Source organism: Quercus lobata, chromosome 11, assembly GCF_001633185.2.
Source record: "Quercus lobata isolate SW786 chromosome 11, ValleyOak3.0 Primary Assembly, whole genome shotgun sequence".
In the NCBI taxonomy this organism is placed as follows: Eukaryota; Viridiplantae; Streptophyta; class Magnoliopsida; order Fagales; family Fagaceae; genus Quercus; species Quercus lobata.
Genome location: NC_044914.1, coordinates 14392901 through 14413971, shown reverse-complemented (window position 1 = coordinate 14413971; position 21071 = coordinate 14392901). Strand labels below are relative to the sequence as shown.

General features: G+C 32.9%; 1 protein-coding gene across 1 annotated transcript; it reads right to left on the bottom strand.

Annotated features, from left to right (window-relative positions):
* Positions 1–8064: 8064 nt before the first annotated feature.
* LOC115968771 (cyclin-dependent kinase D-3-like) lies at positions 8065–19604 on the bottom strand. Its single transcript, XM_031088269.1, has 8 exons — positions 19292–19604; positions 18283–18581; positions 18087–18195; positions 16829–16954; positions 15434–15669; positions 15041–15349; positions 8603–8734; positions 8065–8470 (listed from the first exon to the last, which is right to left on the bottom strand). Exons 1-7 carry the CDS (start codon positions 19394–19396, stop codon positions 8677–8679), a joined length of 1242 nt encoding a protein of 413 aa, XP_030944129.1. The 5' UTR covers positions 19397–19604; the 3' UTR covers positions 8065–8470; positions 8603–8676.
* Between the last annotated feature and the right edge of the window lie 1467 nt (positions 19605–21071).

Here is a 21071-nt window from a genome sequence, read left to right as displayed (position 1 = left end):
AATAGAAAATATATATGGTAAAATTTTATGAGAACGTAAATTTATTATAAAGAATTTTTTTTAAGATAAAAATGATTATATATAATCTAGACATGATGAAAAAAAAAAAGCTTATTTCATTTAAATATTTTATATGGTCTCAAAAGAGAGAAAACATCAATTTTCAATCTAACACAATCAATTTCATTTAATTTGACAAGTAAAATTTCTACCATTCTTACCTCTTCTTTCATATTGGAGAGTTGCGGGTAGTTGATCTTGATTTAAAACCTCTGTTTTATTTTTTTGTCAAACAATACACAAATTTACAATTTTTATTGTCTCACCAACTTACAATTCAAGCTTGTATCTGAAACATTGTTATTCCACTTAAATCGATTAGAATTTTTTTTAATAATATTTAAACATGAGAAATAGTAAATAAATAGAGTTATTTACCTAATTAAATCATTATATATAACCAGGAATGGAGCCAGGACTTGAAGTTAGAGGGGGCGGCTTTACTGTTGGTTACGTGCAGCGACTCTAGCCTCTAGCTCTGTTGCTTAACAACTAATAGTTTTTTATTTTTTTTATTTATGTTTTTTTTGTGTGCGTCTAGGTATGAACAAAATTATTTGGTTTAAAATTTGTTAAAGGGCCAGGTTGTTTGTTTTTGGTAAAATTGGTTAATTGAACTTAATTGTTTTTAGCAATATTATTGGTAATTTTTGTTGTTGGGTAATTTTTTGACTTGTTTATTTTGTTTTAGATCTTAGATCTAGCCTTTAAAAGGAGGAAAATGCTAAAGTTGCAAATTTTTTTACAAATTGTTAATGTGGTGAGTGGTTATTAGTAAGTAAAAATGTGATGTAAGTGATGGACCCAGATGTAAACTAATAAGAATTTACTTCCTCAACAATTTGTAAATATATTGTAAAAATATTGTAAAAAAGTTTGTAACTATAGTAGTACTCTTAAAAGAATCAATGATATTATAAAGGGGGGCAAAATGCAATTTTATAGAACAAAATTGCTAAAATTAGTACCTATATATATTAATATTAAAAATAAATAAAAATTAGGGGGGCCATTCCCCCCCTCCCCCCTTGTCCAAGTCTCCCTCCGTCCCTGTATATAATGAGATACATTCTAAAAGATACCACCAAATCCACCACAATTGTTTAGTACTTACTGAATTTTTGGGGAACGGCTCACCTCCAGTTTGGAAGTCTCCCATTTTCTCCCGTTTTAAAACCGATGAGCGACACGTGGCAAGGACACAATCCAAGGGTTACAAATAGAGCACGTGAAATACAACTTTTGTCTTTCCTAGGAAGTTTGACCCTCTCTCTCTCTCCCCAACAAGCCTCACTCTTCTTCTCTGCCTCTCTTCTTCTTCTCCATCACCACCGCCATATGAGCATCAAAAGCACCGAAATTAAAGCTTGCTGGAGAAAACAGGGCAAAACAAGCCCCATACTTTTGGATCCTCATAATGCAGCTCGTTTAGCACTTGGACTCCAACCATTGGTGTGGGATGCAAAACTTGCACGCTATGCACAATGGTAAACTAACCAAAGGTGATCCAACTGTGCTTTGAAGCACTCTAAACTCTAAAGGATCTTATGGTGAGAACATTTTATGGGGTGGTGGAGATGGTTGGACACCTTCTCAGGCTGTCACGGTGTTAGGCTAAAAATAATACAGCTTGGGTTTCAAAGCATCAATGGTACAAAAGATCTTTTTAATGCAAATATACCCACTAGCAATGTTACCAAAAAACCGGTCATAACATTAACATCTAATTGAAAAACGATTCAAAAGATTTTACAAAATCAAAAATTTCCACAACCTAAAAGGAAATGAGAAATACAGTTTGATTAGAGAGAAGACTTTTTTCTTTTTTTAATATAGAAAAAAAAAAAAGGGACAAGATGCGAGTCTGTGCTTGGGGAATTATATCATTCTTGGCATGTTGGACAAGGACTTGAGTGGTGTACTTAGCCGAAACCCCATTGGCTTCCGTCCAAGAGAAGGTTGAGTTAAGGCCAACAATGGTAAACTGCACACCTACCTTCCTTGCACGGTATAGCTTGCTTTGCTTCCCATAAATCTGCTAAGATATTTTGCTCTTTTTAATTCCTAGTCCATTGCCCTGTTTTGCCCCTTCTTCTCCAGCAAGCTTTAATTTCGGTGCTTCTGATGCTCATGTGGCGATGGTGATGGGAGGAAGAGAGAGGCTTGTTGGGGAGAGATAAAGAAGGGTCAGACTTCTTAGGAGTTAGGAGATTATGAGAGACAAAAGTTGTATTTGACGTGCTCTCTTTGTAACCCTTGGATTGTGTCTTTGCCACGTGTCGCTCATCAGTTTTAAAACGGGAGAAAATGGGAGACTTCCAAACTGGAGGAGCCGTTCCCGAATTTTTGTTATGTCATCGTTATATCATCCTTCCAGTTGTATTTGCACCTGCAAATACTTTGAAGGATCAATAATGATGAAATTTTCTCATACAAATATTTACCTTCTTTTCAAGAGCATTTCTAGTTCTAACTTCTAATATGTGCATTGCTTTTGCTTTGCATTTACTCCAACCAAATTCTGTTGAGATCTATGAGAGTAAGCTACGTGAACCGTATATAGAGCAAGCCATGTGAACCAAAGCCTACATGTAAAAGCAAAGCGTGGATCAAAAGAAAAAAAGAAAAAAAAGAAGAAGAAGAAGAAGCAAGGTTTCAGATTACAAAAATAAAAAAGAAAAAAAAGGGGGGGGGATTATGGTGTTGCTGAATCTTGGACTCAAAAAGTTGTACCGTTGGTGAATTTTAAGAGCATCTTTGGCTGCATGGGTAATGATAAACTTATGATTTCAAGTATCAGGCCATTTTCTTCTGATCGATTCTTTTTATTTGACCTCGAGAGTTTAAATGAGAACAATCTTAGAATTGAAGATCTTGGAATTGAAAATATTTTATTGGAGCACTACACAACTAATCTCATGGAGAGCTTAGTTTTACTCAATGATTAAACCATAAGAAGGTAATCTTTTGAAATTCTTATTGATGAGTTTGTTCTTTTATGAATGTTGTCGGTATGGTGGTTTAAATAAAATTGATAAACATCAATGATTGATTAAGATTTTGTGTACATCCTAAAAATTGATCAAGTATTGGAGTTTAAGTCGATAACAACAACTAAACTTCTACTTTATCCAAAATGTTGCAGTTTTTAAAATCTAAACAAAATTCTTCAATTTTTTTGTGTAGTAAAAATTTATGAAAGTGTGAAGCTGAAATTTTATTTTTAAAAATAGAATTATAGGAGAAGAAGATAAGAACAAAAAAAAATATATATATCTATTTTTTAAAATCTAAAAAGAAAAAAATCATGCAATTTAAGAAGATAAGAACAAAATATATATATATATATATATATATTTATATATATATATATCTATAAAAATTTATGAAAGTGTGAAGCTTAAGAATAATTTTTGTTTTCTTTATGGGTGAGAAGAAGTTAAGTTGATATTAAATTATTAAGCTTTTGTGTCTATCAAACTTTATCTAAAGAAGTGATTTCAAATTAAAATTTTTATCAAATTAGAAATTATAGGAAAAAAAGATAAGAACAAAAAAAAAATTATATTTATATTTCAAAAATCTATTAAAATTTCTGCAATTTAGTGAAGACACATGGCGCAACCATGGCGTTTAAGCGCAACTTTTATTATATATAATATAATATAATAATATGATATAATATAATATGATATAATTTCATGTTTTTCTCATAGGTAAAACTCGAGTTTCAGAGAATTAGGGCCCGTTTGGTAGTAGTGTTTAAGTATTGTTGTTCAGTTTTCAGTGTTGTAGAAATACGTGTTTGAGTGTTATAAAAATAGGTGTTAGAAGTGTTATTATTATTTAAACATTGAAAACTGTTGTTTAAAAACCATTACCAAACAAGCCTTGAGTTACCACTTTAAGAGAGACTCAAGTTCCAAATGGCATGTAAGTTACAATTAACTTAATTGATAAAGTCTCTGATAATTGTATAAGAGATCTGATATTCAATCTCCGCCTATTATTTGTAAAGATAGCAAAACGTACACACACAAAAAAGGCCATAAAATATGAGTGAGAAGTCTCTTATGAGACTTTGTTTTTTCATTAAAAAAATTACATGTTTTGGTAAGAAAAAATGGCATACAATTTTTTTTTTCAATGAAAAATGACACAATTTTATGAGAAATACTACAGTTCATAATAAATTCTAAGTGATAAATTATTACTAGTTTTAATCTGAATGCATTACTGAAATTTCTTTCTTACCTATTAGTAACAACCTGTTATCTAAGATTTGTTATGAAAAAAGTATTCTCCAATTTTATTGTAGAGAAACTAAGAAATGTCACAAATTACAATTGAAACAACATCATTCAGTACTTCTTCAAACCAAACCTGAAACTCCTCAAAGAGCTTTCCTTCCTTGCTAAATAATGAAATATTTTTGATTAAAATAAACATATTCATTTTTTTTTTTGGAAGTAAATAAACATCATTTGATGCAAAATAAGCTCTTGTTAAGCTCAATCAAGTTTCCATTAACAATGAATTCTTGTCTACTCAACTAATGAAGTCTTTTGTTCTTGAAAAAAGAGTTTGGGTTCAAATCTATTTACATAAAAAAGAAACTTATTGATATATTGACATAGTGATAAAAAGTAGGCATTATGAAAAGTGAGTAAGTGACGTTATGGGTTCCAAATCTTATTGTGTTAATAAATTAAAAAGAAAAAAGAAAAAAAAAGAAAAGAAAACAGGTGCTCGCTAACATCAAATAAAAACATTCCATTTGCAAAATAAAAAGAATATTTCCGTTTTGGATAAAAAAAAAAAAAAAAAAATCTATGGTGATGACCATTCATGGTGCTTGTCATAAGATATTAATGGTCATACATGAGTGCTTGATCATCGCTTGGACTATGGTGGAGACCACTGTATTTGGATGGCACAAGATGATGGATTCTACTTATATCAAATAAAACATAATGACAACGTCAAGCAACATGATTGGGAAATATAAATATAAAGGTGGTAAAAAGTTTACATATCATCCTGATTTTTCCAATAAAGATGTTAGGGTTCAAGTATCCCATTTTTCATTGTAACAATTGAATTATTCAAAAGATATAAAATAAAAGTGATGGTTTGATGAAAAATATTTATATATTTTTTGCAGCCTACCTAAAATGTTAGTCTCATTGACAACATTGGCTCGGCATTTCTATCATTTTGTTATTTAAAAAAAAAAAAAAAAATTCCTTACATGATATTAGATTTGCATACTATTCTTCTATATTCATGTTTGTGGAAATCCAATTGACATCTGAGTCATATTCAACCAAAAAATATTTAAATAATTGTGGGTCGGTATATTTATTTACAAGGATCTTCATTAGCGCTCCTCATTATTGATAATACATTTTTGTGCTTTATGGATCTATTGTCACACTTATTATACCCACAAAATGTCCAATTTCATGGACCAAATCCTTGTGCATTTTTTCTTGGGGAAGATATTGGGTTACTTGAGTAGCCTTGCAAATAGCATTGGAATGCTAGCAAACCCATGACAGCTCATTACATTTTCAATTGCAATAAGTTGAGTTACACGAAGAATCTCACTTATAGGAGGAGGCCACTGGTTGAAATCTTCTCTCTTTTTCTTGGGACGAAACTCACATAGTATAAAGTAAGGCCCAAACTATCTAGGAAAGCCACTTAAGTTTCTATGGAAAATTGGAAACATTGAATTTGTGGCATGTAGATAGGACCACGAGGAGATAACGAGCAAATGATAATTGCCAATATTTATTATGTTGGTCTTTTTCCAAATTGGGTTATTACACTAAACTATCTAACCAAAACCATATCTCCCAAGTCCCAACTAAAAATCTTCACAAGCCATTAGCTGATATGTTTGAAACATGGAATATAAAGCACCTGTGCCAATATTTTAAGAGAGGTGAATGGCAAAGTACAAACCATATTAAAAGCTAAGAATTCCACTTCTTCAGAAGGGATTGATTATAGACAAGTTAAATTATACTTTCCTTTTCTGTAAGCATACTCAAGCTTGATTGGTCTTCTTCTGAATCCAACTCTGAAACTTTCATTTCTTTCCAACTTTCAGCTTATTGTTGAACTGGAAGGCCGTGTATCAATTAAATGGATGGGAAGTGCATGCCTGTATTAGTAACTGACTACCCCCTTTCTATTTCCTTAACTATAATCAAAAACATTGCCAGGGATCCAAAGTTTGGTTCTGAGCCTTATTATTTAGGGCAGACCTTCATGTTAGCCTGGTGCATTTTTCAGTCTCATATCACCACCAAAAAATTCCTGCATAAGAGTCTGGATATGAAGTTTTAGGCACTCGTTTCTTATTCTAGAGGCCTTAACATTAAGTTTTTAGCCATTCTTTGCTCAAAGCCCAATAAATATCATTCTCAAGAGTCTTGTAGTTTAGTGGCATTGCCTAATCTCCCGGAAGAACCTAGGTTTGAATCCCCTCCCCTACTTTTTATGAGGGAAAAAAAATCAAAAGAAAAAGGGGGGAAAAAACTCAATAATGACACAAATTACTTGAACGCCTACAAAAGTCTAATGAGCACCTAATCTTACAAAAGCAGATATTAAAACGAATATAGAAGGGGGAAAATGAAACAGAGATAGGAAACAAGAACCAAAAAGTGGGAGACTTAGGTGTTGTTTGGATGAGTGAGTTTTGAGTGATATGATTTTGTTTTCATCACTCATCATCCAAAATTTGTGGGATCCATAGAAATTTTTTTGTTTGGACACCATCACTCATGATCCGTGACTCAGTTTCCATCACTCAATTCTCTGATTTTTGAGTTATGAGTTATGGAAACTGAAAACATATTTTAGCTGTTTTCAATTCTCATAACTCATAACTCAATGGCATTTTTGTAATTATACACACATGAAGGGACCCACAGCTGCAACTTTTGACCTTTGACTCTTTTTTTTTTTTTCACTATTCAGCCTCTCTCTTTTTTCACTGGTTCGTCTCTCTCTTTTTTTTTTTTTTCACTATTCGGTCTCTCTCTTTTTTTTTTTTTTTTTTTTTTCAGTTCATCCTTTTTTTTTTTTTTCTCTTCACTGATTCTTTCTTCAGTTCTTCGTCTCTCTTTTTTTTTTTTTTTTTTCACTATTCGGTCTTCAGTTCATCTTTTTTTTTTTTTTTCTCTTCACTGATTCTTTCTTCAGTTCTTCGTCTCTTTCTCTTTTTTCTTTTTTCACTGTTCGGTCCTCAGTTCATCCTCTTTTTTTTTTTTTTTTTTTTTTTTTTTTTTTTTTTTTTTTTTTTTTTTTTTTTTTTTTTTTTTTTTTTTTTTTTCTGGTTCAGTGAGTTTAGTTTTTTTTTTTAATTATTTTTTTTTTCTCATTGGGTTGGTGAATTTAGCTACTGGGGTTGAAGGAAAAAAAAAAAAAAAGTAAAAGCTACACAAGGTACAACTATGGGGCCCACAAATAATTGAAAAATATTAAGTGATGACAAATGAGTGATGGTGCCAAACAGGTGGGGTGTTTTAAGTGATGAGTGATGAGTGATGAAAACTGAGTGATGAGTGACCATTTTTTTAAACCAAACAAGGCCTTACAGTGGCAACTTTCCTTTTTCACTAACCAAAAAAAATAAATAAAAATTACAGTTTCCTTCACGTTTCACGACAGGAAAGAGGTCTCTTAGAACTCACCAAAGTACATTTATTTATACTGAATTAACAGAAACATAAAAATGGACAACTGGCTCCTGCACGTGGACAGATCACAATCACATTGCCTAAACACTGCATCCAGAGAACCAATTTCCCAGACAGTTCTCTTTGACAAACAACACCGGGTTCCAGAAAACCAGTTTCCCCAACAGTTCTCTAAGCCAGAGTCATCCATTCATCTTAAAAACAAATAAATGGTACATAAAATCATAAAATAATTTGGAAAATTATCCCTTCAGAAAAGAAAAACTAGATACGAAACCTGCAGTGAGTGCTAGAACATACAGAAACTCACATTCTTCAACCAAAAAATGAAAAATACGTAGAAGATTCCACCTTGCCATGGAAAATATTTCTAGAGGTTCTCACAGAACTTATTCATGAAACAATTAACTGTAAACTTGGTTATCACACTTTCCTCGTCTAGTGAAATACAAAGTACACTCAAATTAATGTTTTTTTTTTTTTTTTTTCTGAATTGCCTCAAACCATAATTCTACCATTCTCAAGCATCAACTATAGTAAAATAAGATATTTATAAAAAAATATATTTCCTCCAAAATTTTGGTCTTCCATGAACTATAGTACAAATTCCCTTTAAAAGTGTCAAGGAAGCCACTATTTCATGCCATCTCCTTTTTCTCCTTCAACAGTTATTTTTGACCACCAAAACTTCAATCCTACAAAAATGGATGCTTCCTTCTTATAATCTTCAAGCAGAAATCAGCCAATAGAAGGCATGCATGCAGATAAAGAAAATGAGATGCTGACTAGTCAGCTAATAAAACATCCTTCAAAGATTAACCACATACCTCATAAATGCTAGCCCATCAATAAGTAGACAATGACCAAATCAGGATTTGAGCATACTTGATATAAAATGTTCTTACTCAGGGTGTTGGAATTCAAGATCTAATTTCCTTTTCAAATGTGTCCTGTCAGCACTGCAGAAGAAGCAAAAGAAAGAATCAAGAATAACACAACCATTTAAGTACAAGGTTTGCTATACATAACAAACATAAGACACATTCTGCATGTTCCAACTTCATGAAAAAGGTGATTCTGAAGCCATATTCCACTTGTTTGTTTAATTAAAAAACATATTCCAGATTTTCCAATTTTGGCATCAGGTAAAAGATGGAGAGGGATTCCAGTAAAGATATTGTATTATATCAATAAGCACCCAGATAATAGCAGCTATTGAGGGTTCATACCTATTAATTTTTTTTTTTTGATAAGTAAGAAGAAAATATTATTAATAAGGGAAAAGCATGAAAATACAAAAGGTTCACGGTAGTGAACAAAAAGACACAAGCAGCCACTAAGAAAAACTAATAGACGAAAGGAATTCCATAAGGGTAAAACAATCCGAAAAACCCCAACACCGAGACCAATCAAAGAGGGTCCGTTGGCACAAATCTAATAACTGAACCACAGTTTCCCCTTATCCTCAAAAGAACGCCGATTCTGTTTAGTCCAAATAGTCCACATTAGACATCCTGGAACCAAATTCTAAATATCGGAGCTATGCTTCCCAAGCCAATGGTACCAACAAAATAATAAGTCCGCTACTGAACCTGGCATGACCCAATCGATCCCAAATAACCGAAGCATATAAGTCCACAAAGAATGAGCTATCGGACAAAAAAGTAACAGGTGATCCACAAATTCCTCATTACAACAGCACATACAACAACGATTCGCCAAAGGACGATCACGAAGCATAAGGTTATCCAAGGTTAGAATCTGACCATGAGCTGCTATCCACATAAAAAATGCCACCCTTTTAGGAACCTTGACTTTCCAAATGCCCTTCCCAAGGGAAAGTGGAAGGAGCTGCATTTCGAATCTTATGATAAAAAGACCGAATGTCAAACTTCCCACTTCCATTAAGACCCCAACGAAGCCTGTCACCCCCATCACCCCTAGGAATCTAGGTTTGGATGAAATGAAGTAGGGAATAAGAAGCCGCTAACTCCCAATCATTGAAATCCCTAAAAAAGCTTAAACTCCACACTCTGTCGTTATCACCCACTGAAGGGCTTAACACTTCAGAAACATAAGCTTCTTTATTGGCAGAATACAAAAATAACTGGGGATAAAAGAATTTTGAGAGGGACATCCTTAGTCCATTTGTCATGCCAAAAAAGAATACGAGAACCATCCCCTACTACAAAAGACAAATGCTTAGCAAAACTTTCCCACCCTTCACTAATACTCCGCCATAAACCACAACCATGAGCCCTTCTGCAAACTCTAGAGCACCAACCCCCTTTCCCCTCCCCATATTTCATGGCTATGACCCTCCGCCATAGATGAGTGATTTCATGGCCATACCTCCAAAGCCATTTCCCTAATAGGGCCTGATTAAAAAACGCCAAATTCCGAATTCCCAAACCACCCAACTCGCGCGGTAAACAAACCTTTTCCCAAGCCACCAATGGATATTTGAAACACTCAACCGAAGAACCACACAGAAAATTCCTCTGAATACATTCCAATCTAGTTGCCACAGCTTTAGGGATAGTAAAAAGGGAAAGGTAATAAGTCGGAAGGCTTGAAAGGTTACTTTTCAACAAAGTGAGTCTAAAACCCTTTGACAAGTAAAGCCGCTTCCAACCTGAAAGCTTCTTTTCCAACCTCTCAAGAATCGGATTCCAAATAGCGGCTGTTTTATACAAAGAACCCAGTGGCATACCCATGTAAATCATAGGCAAACTGCCCACCCTGCACTGAAGAATATTAGCCAATGACTGGATATTGCTCACCTCCCCAATAGGGACAATCTCACTTTTCCCCACATTCACCTTCAAACCAGTAAAAACTTGAAAACAGGTCAAAACCAGCCTAATGGAAAAGATCTGCTCTCTAGAAGCGTCGCAAAAAAGAATAGTATCATCAGCAAATAATAGGTGAGAAATAGATACCAGTATGATTATTAGGACCCACATGAAAACCCTGAATGAGACCACCTTCCTCGGTTTTTTTCAGGATACGACTTAAAACCTCCATGATCAAAAGAAAGAGGAGGGGAGACAATGGGTCACCTTGTCTTAGACCTCTAGAGCTACCAAAGAAACCAGTAGAAGATCCATTAACCAAAATTGAGAATCGAACGGTAGTGACACAAGTCTTCAGCCAACTCCTCCATCTAACCCCAAAACCCATCCTATCCAACAGATAAAACATGGAGTCCCAATTCACATGATCATAAGCTTTCTTGATGTCTAACTTACACACCACCCCTAGAGTACGACACTTCAGTCTACTGTCTAAACATTTGTTAGCAATAAGCACCGAGTCCAAAATCTGCCTGCCACCAACAAAAGAATTTTGTGACTCCAAAATGAGTTTATCCAACACCAACCTCAATCTGTTAGCCAAAATTTTAGACAATAGCTTATACACACTGCCCACTAAGTTGATAGGCCGAAAATCTTTGATATTCAAAGCATTATTCTTCTTGGGAATCAAAGAAAGAAAATAAAACAAAAACACTAAAATTGCACGTTTTCAAGAAATTAACATTTTTAAATCAGATCTCTAAATAGGGTAAAGATTTTTTTCTACCTATCCAACCAACTTCATCTCAATCAGGGATATTCATTCCAAAGACTCCTATTCTTGTGCAGAATCTGGGTTTGCAAAAGTTTTATTGTCAGATTCAAATCACCGAAGTTGAATCCACTTTTATTCTTCAGTTCCAAGTTTATAATCCAGATAATATGGACATAATATGTAGGTAAATTTTCGGAGGAAAAAAAAATCTTAATATTAAGATTCTAGTCTAAAAATTATTTAAACTTTTTCCATTAATCTAGACTTTACTTATAAATTTGAAATTTTGGTAATTATCTTGTGTGTGTGTGTAATTTTTTTTTATAATCTTAAGCCAATATTTACACATTTTACATTAATCTAGCCTTTTATTGTAAATTTTTTAAATTTGTTAATTTTGGTTTGTTATGTAGTTGTAATGTATATCTTTTCTACTTTCAGGTAGAAAATTTCACAATGAGTATGAGACCTTAATTTATTACGTAACTAATATGAGTTTAAATTCCAAAGCAACCAGGTCAGTTACAGTTCGTCTTAAATGGATAATGATAGGTTTGGTCTTTTGATACTGTTCAAAACCCCATTACAGGTAGCTTTTGTGTTTAAGGTAATTTTTTTATTAGTAAGTTACACGCACACAGTGGGTTGTTTCAAACCCACAAACTCATCCTCCACATATTCTATGGAAAAGTAGGTGCAATTTTAGCTAATGCTCATTGGCTTACATGTCAAGACAGCATATGCCATAAAAGGCATTATCCAACTTGGAACCAACCTCACCAGTATCTTTGCTACTTCTATAATGCTAAATCACCATGATAATGGTTAGCTTTTATTTAAACAATAAAAAAATAAATAAATAATACCAAATAGTTCTAACCCCCCCCCCCCCCCAAAAAAAAAAAAAAAAAAAAAAAAACCCACCCAAATGCGTGTTAAGGCTCTGTTTGGTTGAGAAGATGAAAAAGTGGAGAGATGGAGAATGGTAAGAGGATAAAAAAGTGAGAGGTTAGAAAATATTTCATTTTTCATCATGTGTGTTTGGTTGGGAGGATGAAAAAAATGAAAGGATAGAAAACTAATATAAATCCTTTGTTTGGTTGAGAAGATAAATGAGAAAATGAAAAAGGAAGTTTGTAAAAATGTACTCTTATGTCCCTATTACATGGTATATAAGAAGTAATTTGACACATTATAAAAATGACACATCAAAATTATTACCTTAATTTAACTTCTTTCTCTATCAATTCATTTTTATAAATAAAAAATAATGTGGCTAACAAAATTAGTTAAATATTTTTTTTTAAAAGTCAGATTTTAGAATAACTATTAAATAATAAAATAATTTTAAAAAATAAAAGTAGGGGGAAAAATGATGTAGCAGATGAATGTTGGATAGGACAAAAAAAAATGTTAAATAGGAAATGCAAGGAAAAAAAAAAAATACTAAAACCAAAGTTTGAATAAGACAAAAAAAGGGTGAGCAGGTAGCTGTAGCAAGGGTAAAAATTACTTTAGCTTGATGCACATTTTTCTCCCATTTTTCTCCCCGGTTTAGGGAGAAAATTTTTTTGTGAGCCAAGGTGGAAAATACCTCAGACCACCAGTTTTACACTCCCTTTTCCACTCTCAACCAAACAACAAAAATGATTTTTTCTCCCCACTTTTCTTTCTCGTTTTTTCCATCCTCCTACTTATCACCCCAACCAAACACTACCTTAAATCTAAATACAACTTCAAAAATTATGGCAGGTTTAAAATATTTCGCCATTAATTCAAAAACTAAAAACCAAGTAGAAATTATGCTTGTGTTTCTGACTAAGTCACATCTCTCAAATTCCCATGCACAAGATTGGACAAATTATCCTTGATATCTAGCCTATCTCCCATGATGGCCAAATAAGGAAGTTAATAAATGAAGAAGAATATACTCAGGCAAGAGAAAAAAGGGGTGGGGGGGGATGGGGTAGGAGGGTGGACGAGAAGAGTAAAGAACTCTGAACTCAACAGTCTCAACCAAGCTTTTAATGCCAACCAACTGGATCAGCCACATAGATCATTTCATGCCACCCAGCCCATAGACAGAACTTGAACAGGGAAGAAAGAAAGGTGATGCACACCATAGTCTTAAACAAACATATGCGTGTATGTGTGTAACTAAAGAGTGCCAGACACCACAGTCTGCACTATTTATGTAACTGTCCAAATGAGGGTGCCTTATATTAGGATAAAATAAGCAATATATTTAAAGAATTAAAAAAAAAAAATTGTTATTGATTTTTTAATGGGCTTGGATAAAGAATGGAGTAAATTTTGCAACATTTGGCCAAATGAGGAAATTAAAATCAAATCTGGCTTAATAACTTTTCCCAATCCATAATTTGTATGCTACAACCAATTTGGAAATTTTAACATGCACGTATTTAGAAGCTAGCCCCTCACCTATGGAAACATTCCTACTTTTTTGATGACCTTTAATAAGCTCAACCAATCTAAGGTATAGGCTCTTTGTTTTTTTTTTTTTTGGTTAACAAGGGTGTCCAAAGCTCTTCAAGCATTTGAGGTATAGTTGTACCAATATGAGGCATAGTTCAATATGTACTAGATTTATTTGTTTTAATTTGTAAGTTGTAATCAGCAAGCAATAATATAACTCTTCATTACCTTCCAGGCTTAATTGCAATAAGAATTGAGAAAAATAACCTAAACAGTGCAATTCAGACAGCCTTTATTCCCCATTATGAATTTTTATTTTTGATAAATCCATTATGCATTTGTTGATCAGTATACCATAACAACTAATTATATTCTTGAAAAGAGTTGTATTACCTAATGTATGCCATCAAAGAATTAAAAATTTCTCACCTAATCAAACAATAGCAAACTAATCTATCATAACTTATTAACTTGATAGAAGGTTTTTAAACCAAAACTAACAAAACCCCTGCCGGCTGTCCCCAAATGAGTAAGGCATGTTTAGCGATCATACCAGGATCTTTCTACACCTAAGATAAGTGACCCTCAAAATCAGACTTATCAAAAAGTGATCCAAAAATCACCCAAGCAACTCACTTTTACAGCTTCAAAGATTGTATCTTCACATGTCATATGGATTTCCCATTCTTCAAGAAAATAAGAGAAAATTTTATTCCTTGTCAAAAAATTACCTCTAGAAGGGAAAATTTTGAGATTTTCTAAAAACAAATTAGTGAAAATATATTTTTAACTTTCAAGGGTTAATTTTTTCAATTTACATTTTGACCTTAAAGTTAAATGTTTAAATTGGAATCCGAAAAATGGACCAACAAAATGGGACGGGAGAAAAAAAAAGGACTTTTGCGTCCAGAAATATCCTAAAGGCTTTATAATGAATAACCATGTCATGTTATGCTAGCCAATGAGCTCTAGCTAAACTGGTACTGCCTCCCCTTATAAGTGCTAGGTGGGGGTGGTAAAGTAGTTGGCTCAAGACCCACTGGATGTGTGTGTAACTTATCAATAATAATAATACTAAATGTCGTGTTATTCTTCAATTTCAGCTTTAAAATGTCTCCAAACTATTTTTGATCTCAAGAATATTGATACAAGGTTTAAAGTCTATCTTCAAGCATAACTACAGATTATGCACATTTGAGTAACTTACAAAGGTTTAAAACCATTATGAAATAACATCATAATTATTGCTTTTTTACCTGTTAATGGTAGGTCTATTTGGAGGTTTTGCTCCAAAGATAGAAAAATCTATTGACATTGGTACTGGTTCATTCCTGCTTGTATTTTCACCAGCTGCCTGTCTCATTTCACCAACATGATCATCAACCTTACCTACTTGGTATGCATTTCCCTCAAAACCATCACGTTCTGGCATCACTCGCCTGGACTTTCTTGGAGGTGATAAGACAGTAGGGCCATCATGTGAATCTGAGGCCCTAGATTCCCTCTTAGGTGCAGGTCTAGGGAGTTTATCTGGGTTTGTAGGTGGAGGCGCAGATGAAAAGTACCTAAATAGGAAAATATAGATGAGAGCAGAGAACCAAAACTAACCATAGGTCTCCCAATTGAATGGTAAAGAAAAAGTGACACACCGATGCTCTAATGCCTGCTGCACAGATATTCTAGATTTAGGATCATAAGTAAACATCTTCGATAACAGATCTAGGGCATCATCACTAGCCATTGGAAAGAGTGACCGTAAAGTGGGAGAAGGAACGTATTGATACTCCACATAATCAGGAAGGTACACCATATCAGGCCACTGAGAAGGTGTTGGAGTCCCAAATGCAGCAAAGATTTTTCCCAATTGATCAATGTCACTTGATCCCTATGAAACATTAAAAATCAAGCAGATGTGAGAATCAGAAATACAAGCCTGGATTTCTTTAAATATTGATGGCACATGCAGAGAGTAAAAGCGGACAAGATCAAGCCATGAAAGATATAAAAAGTAATCACTTGAATTAAAGAAGAATAAAATATTTTATAACATAATAACGGAAGTCACGATAGTCAGAAAACTCAACACTACTAGCCTAAATCCTAACTAATTGTGGCAGTGGATCCTTTATCAACTAATTGGAGTTGGCCAGACATATCTTTGACTGTCTAAGCAATTATACTCCACAACTTCATGTTTATCATATGCCTTTTTACTGCTTGTACCCCCCATGTTAATTTTAGCCAAATTGACCAGCAAAGTTGTAAATAAAAGAAGTAACAATCATCAGTATGAAAGGAAAATACAGTTCTTTTATATGTAATCAATTCACTACAAAACAAGATACAAATAGGATACAAGAAGATCTCCAAGAGTTACAATCTAAAATTAAAAAGATAAAAGAAATCAAAAAAAGAATGGCATTGGATACTGCGTAAATCAATCATTGAATCATACAGTATGCAAGCCTATTGAAGAATTACTAGTGAATCTAGTACGGTGATCAATTCTGACAACACAAAGACCACATAGTATCTAATCTTCATCCAATACTAGAGAGAGATTGACTATAAGGAAGCAGTTCCTTCAATGTGAACATCAGCTCAAAATACACCCAAAAAAAAAAAAAAAAAATCAGCTCAAAACAACTTGCAAGCAGCACAAACAAACTTATATTTGACAATCCAAACACAATTTGATGTACAACCTTCTCATATTCCCTTTACAAAAATATATTTTAACAGATAAATAAGAGATATTCAATCATCCACTTTCAAACGATAGTACATGCATGGCAAACACTATCAAAAGATATGAAACTAGCCACAAAGAAATCAGCATAAATGCAAACTACATTATAAGATATGAAACCAAGCCACACATATATTATCACAAAATACTAACAGCATAGATGCTAAAGTAAAAGATCTAAACCAACAAAAAATTTTGCAAGAATCAAAACCACACACCAGAACTTATTAGAATTAGTTTTTTTGGGTAGGTAAAGAACTTGTTAGAATTAGAAAGCATGAAAATTTCAATTTACCTGCAGAAAAGGTCGACGCAGGAGAAGTTCAGCAAATATGCATGCTGCAGCCCAAACATCCACCCCAGAGCCATATTGCTTGGTACCAAACAACAGCTCAGGTGCTCTATACCATCGCGCAAAGACCTATTCATAAGAGTATGGATTTATTACATTAGATTTCAAAATTAGAGGTAAATCACAAAAATACATAGTTTTTCATCTTTATAGCAGGTAAAAAACTTATAAAACAAGGGCCCACCAGGGGGGAGGGGGGGGGGGGTTGGTGATTTAGACATTGTAAAACAGATGTTTCAAAATAAATTTTACAAGATCATAGTTCTACTCATCCCTAATATACAACCAATGAAGCTCATGTCTGAATAAGAGAACTAGTGAAAGCTAGTCTGATGGCAAAATCATATACAATATAATAAAGTTGTGTCCGACATGTTATGATTGCATCAAGTGGATGTCTTCTCCTTTTTTTTCTTTATATATTTCCTCCTCTTTTTTCCCCCCTTATGCCATGTGGACAGTCCTTACCCCTTAATTTTATACAAATAAGACATTTGATCCCAAAAGAGTTTCATCACACCATAAAGTAGATAAAACTTTTTAATTCTGCAATTTTTATGAAATTTATGAAATCTATATTTATTTTACCTATGAATTTTAGTTAACCCACGCAATGTATGAGCATGCTACTTGTAGTTCCCACTTCCCAAACAATCAACTCTTTTCTCCCCACAAACTTGATCGTACCAGTGGCATATGCAACAACACTAATAATATTACCCACAACAACGATTATACAATAAAACAACTATCAGCACAATGTCCATAATATAGCAATAAGGAAAAAAGTAATTTAACAAAAAGAGGGAAAAAGGTAATAACAGTTAATCATAATATCAGTATTAGCGCATTATTGTTACTTGGATATTTAAAAATCTAATAATGTTTTATTAATCACAGCTTTCTTGTTATGTGAAGTTGTGAACACATCAAAAATTTGCTTTGAATCCCTCAAATGAACAAAAGAAGAACACAGCCAACTTTCAAACGAAAAATGTTCAATATTAGAAGCAGGTAAAGTTCGTCATCTACTGCAGCTAACTTCACAATTATTTAAGCACCACAACAAATACGATTTCTTTCAACAAAGGCAGTACCTGAAGGGCTAGTAACAAATTCATCCCAAATGATCTCAAACTCATGATACTAGAGCTTGAACAATTAAGGAAATCACCACGCAATTATACATTGAGAAGCAAACCTGGTGTGTAAACTTGCGATCTGGGCTCCCAAATATTCGTGCTAAACCAAAATCTGCAAGTTTGAGCTGTCCATTAGATCCTATCAACAAGTTGTTTGGTTTCATATCCCTGTCAAATAGAAGACACACACCTTAGACAAATCCTGCCAAGCGGTAAACAACATTACAAATAAGCTTGTCAGCACAAAAAGAATACCTATGTAAAACCCATTTCTTGTGGCAAATAGCAAGTCCTTTGAGTGTCATTTGAAGGTATGATTTTATGTCAGCTGGAGATAGAAATATATTCCGGTCACGGATAACAGCTTCAAGGTCTGTCTCCATGAACTCAAACACAAGATGCAAATTACCCTTGTGAGGGAACGCATCGATTAACTCAATTATATTTGGATCTTTGAGCTCTTTAAGAAGTTTAATTTCTCTAAGCGCCGTAAAATTTACCCCTTCCTTTTGCTTCCCAAGCCGAATCTTTTTAATTGCAACTGTCTGTCCTGTCTGCACACTCGATGGTTAAAATTATTCATTATAATAAGTCTACTTCAAAGCCAAATGTATTTTTAACATATTCTCTCTAAGATCCAACCTACACCAAAAACCGCTGAGACCATTCAAGTTATAATTGCACATTGCTTACTTAATGTAAAACACTGTCAATAAGCCCCAGCTCAAATAGAAACAAGTTCAAGACTCAATGGCTGCATGCATAAGTTCAGATGAAAATTCGTAAAATAATACAAAACTAACTTCAACCCAACAAGTTAGAAGTTTCAAGTAAACACTTTTGACTGTCTAATTGTCAATTCAGCTCCTGAAGAACATATATATATATATATATATATATATCCAAAATTGATTATTAAGCTTTCCCCAAATAAATTATTTTTTCTCTCAATCCGGGTTTTTTTCTTTTTGGTGCCCCCACACCCAAAATACAATCTAACTTAAAATTTCAAAACTTAAAAAAAAAATAATAATAATAAAAAAAAAAAATCCAAGCCGCATAAAACCACAAAATCTCACAAATCTCATTTTCTTGAACTTCTTTCAGCTATCAAACCAAACTTTACAGAACTCAAAATTTTCATTTTTCCAAAAAAAAAAAAAAAATTCTCAGAAACCAAACAGAGAATAACTAAAATTCTTCAGCACAGACAGTTCTTAAACCTAACCAAAAAAAAAAAATTACTAGAGAGAGAAAGTACTACCTTAGTATCAATGGCTTTGAAGACGACTCCATAGGTACCTTCTCCGAGAACTTCGCGCTTCAGATACCTATCGGCGACTTTCTTTGAGAAATCGAGCTCCGTCATTTTTATTTTTATTTTTTAAAAATTCTGAGTTTCGAAATTTTTATTTTATTTTTTTATTTTTTTGGTATGTATTTTGGAAAACTAGCTTTGTGGGGCTCAAATTTGAGAACTTTCTAGGTGGATCGTCATTTTCTCACCCGAGAAAGTTAGGGTTCCGATTACGGGCCTTTATAGTGAGAGAAAAAAAGCCGTTGAAGGCTTAGAGAGAGAGAGAGAAAGAGAGAGAGACAGAAGAGTAAAGCTAACGTCTATTGTCTATTTATGGTTTTCTAAGGATATTTTGGTAATAGTGACAACTCTTTGTTCTTTTATATATATATATATATATATATATATATTTCCCCTTTTGTTCTTGTTTATTTTGTGATAAATCATTGTCATGGAAAAAAGATTTCTTAAAAATAAAATAAAATTAAATACTGTTCCCATCTCTTCCAATACTTTGCTTGTGTCAACTGTGATTGGATTTTAATACCTTCACATAGATTATATTTATGCATGTTATGTCAATTTATGCACTAATTAATAGCTGAGACTTAAGTAGAGTCTGGGTTTATGTGTAGGAAGACATGTGTCTTTAACATTATGAGAAATATTATGTCCATAATATTTTCACAATAAATCATATCTGGTAGGTTGTTACATGTTGTTATTAGTAGGGTAGAAAAGTAATTTCAATGATAAGTTCAAATTAGAACCAATAACGACTAATTATCTATGATTTGTTGTTAAAATATTATGAAAATGTTGTGAACATAGCACCACTCTAACATTATTCAATTGCTGACATTTTCAATTAGGATTAACTTCATATATTTACATTTATTTTTAAAGTGTATAAGAGCATTCACACTAATCTCCTCAAATATTTAATTAAACTAATAAATAAATAAAAACTCTACTTTTACTTGTTTAGCCATTTAAAATTTAATGTAGTAAGAACATATGCTCATCACATGTAAAGATGAGATTTTTCTCTTTAAAAACTTTAGTTAATTTAGTGAGGCTGATGCACGCTTGTTTCGATTAAGTTTAGATAAATTTTTGTTGAAATGTTAAATTGGTGAGACTGATGTATATGCTCTAAGGTGTTACCACAAATTATTGGAATTCTAATATGTTCGAGGTCACCTTTTATTTTAATTTCGAACCTCAAATAAGGGTTAAAATTATGTCAAGATCCGTAAACATGAGTTTAAATTTAGTAGTTCGGTTACGCAGAGAAAGTATTAGACACCCATGATGGTTGTCTCAGAATGGTATCTTATATTGACATATTCTTTTTTTTCTTTTTCTTTTTTTGATGGGTATATTGACATATTCTTATACTATACACAAGGACAAATAAAATTGACCTATGAGCATTTAGCATTCCAGCCGCAATGCTCCATCATGTCATGTCTAAAGAAAGAATGATGTAAATGGCTGACAAATGGTTTTATTGGAGTGTGTGGGTTTAAAACACATGTAACTGAATTGAGAGTATGATTTTAGATATAACAAAAAAAAAAAAAATATATATATATATATATATATATATTATATGTGTGTAGTGCGGCAGACTATTATTCACTTGTTGAGGATCTATAATTAACTCTAAGAATTTAGGATTAAATCTTGGTTGTTGTTGTTGTTATTGTTGTTGTTTCTATATTTAAAACCTTGAAAAAAAATA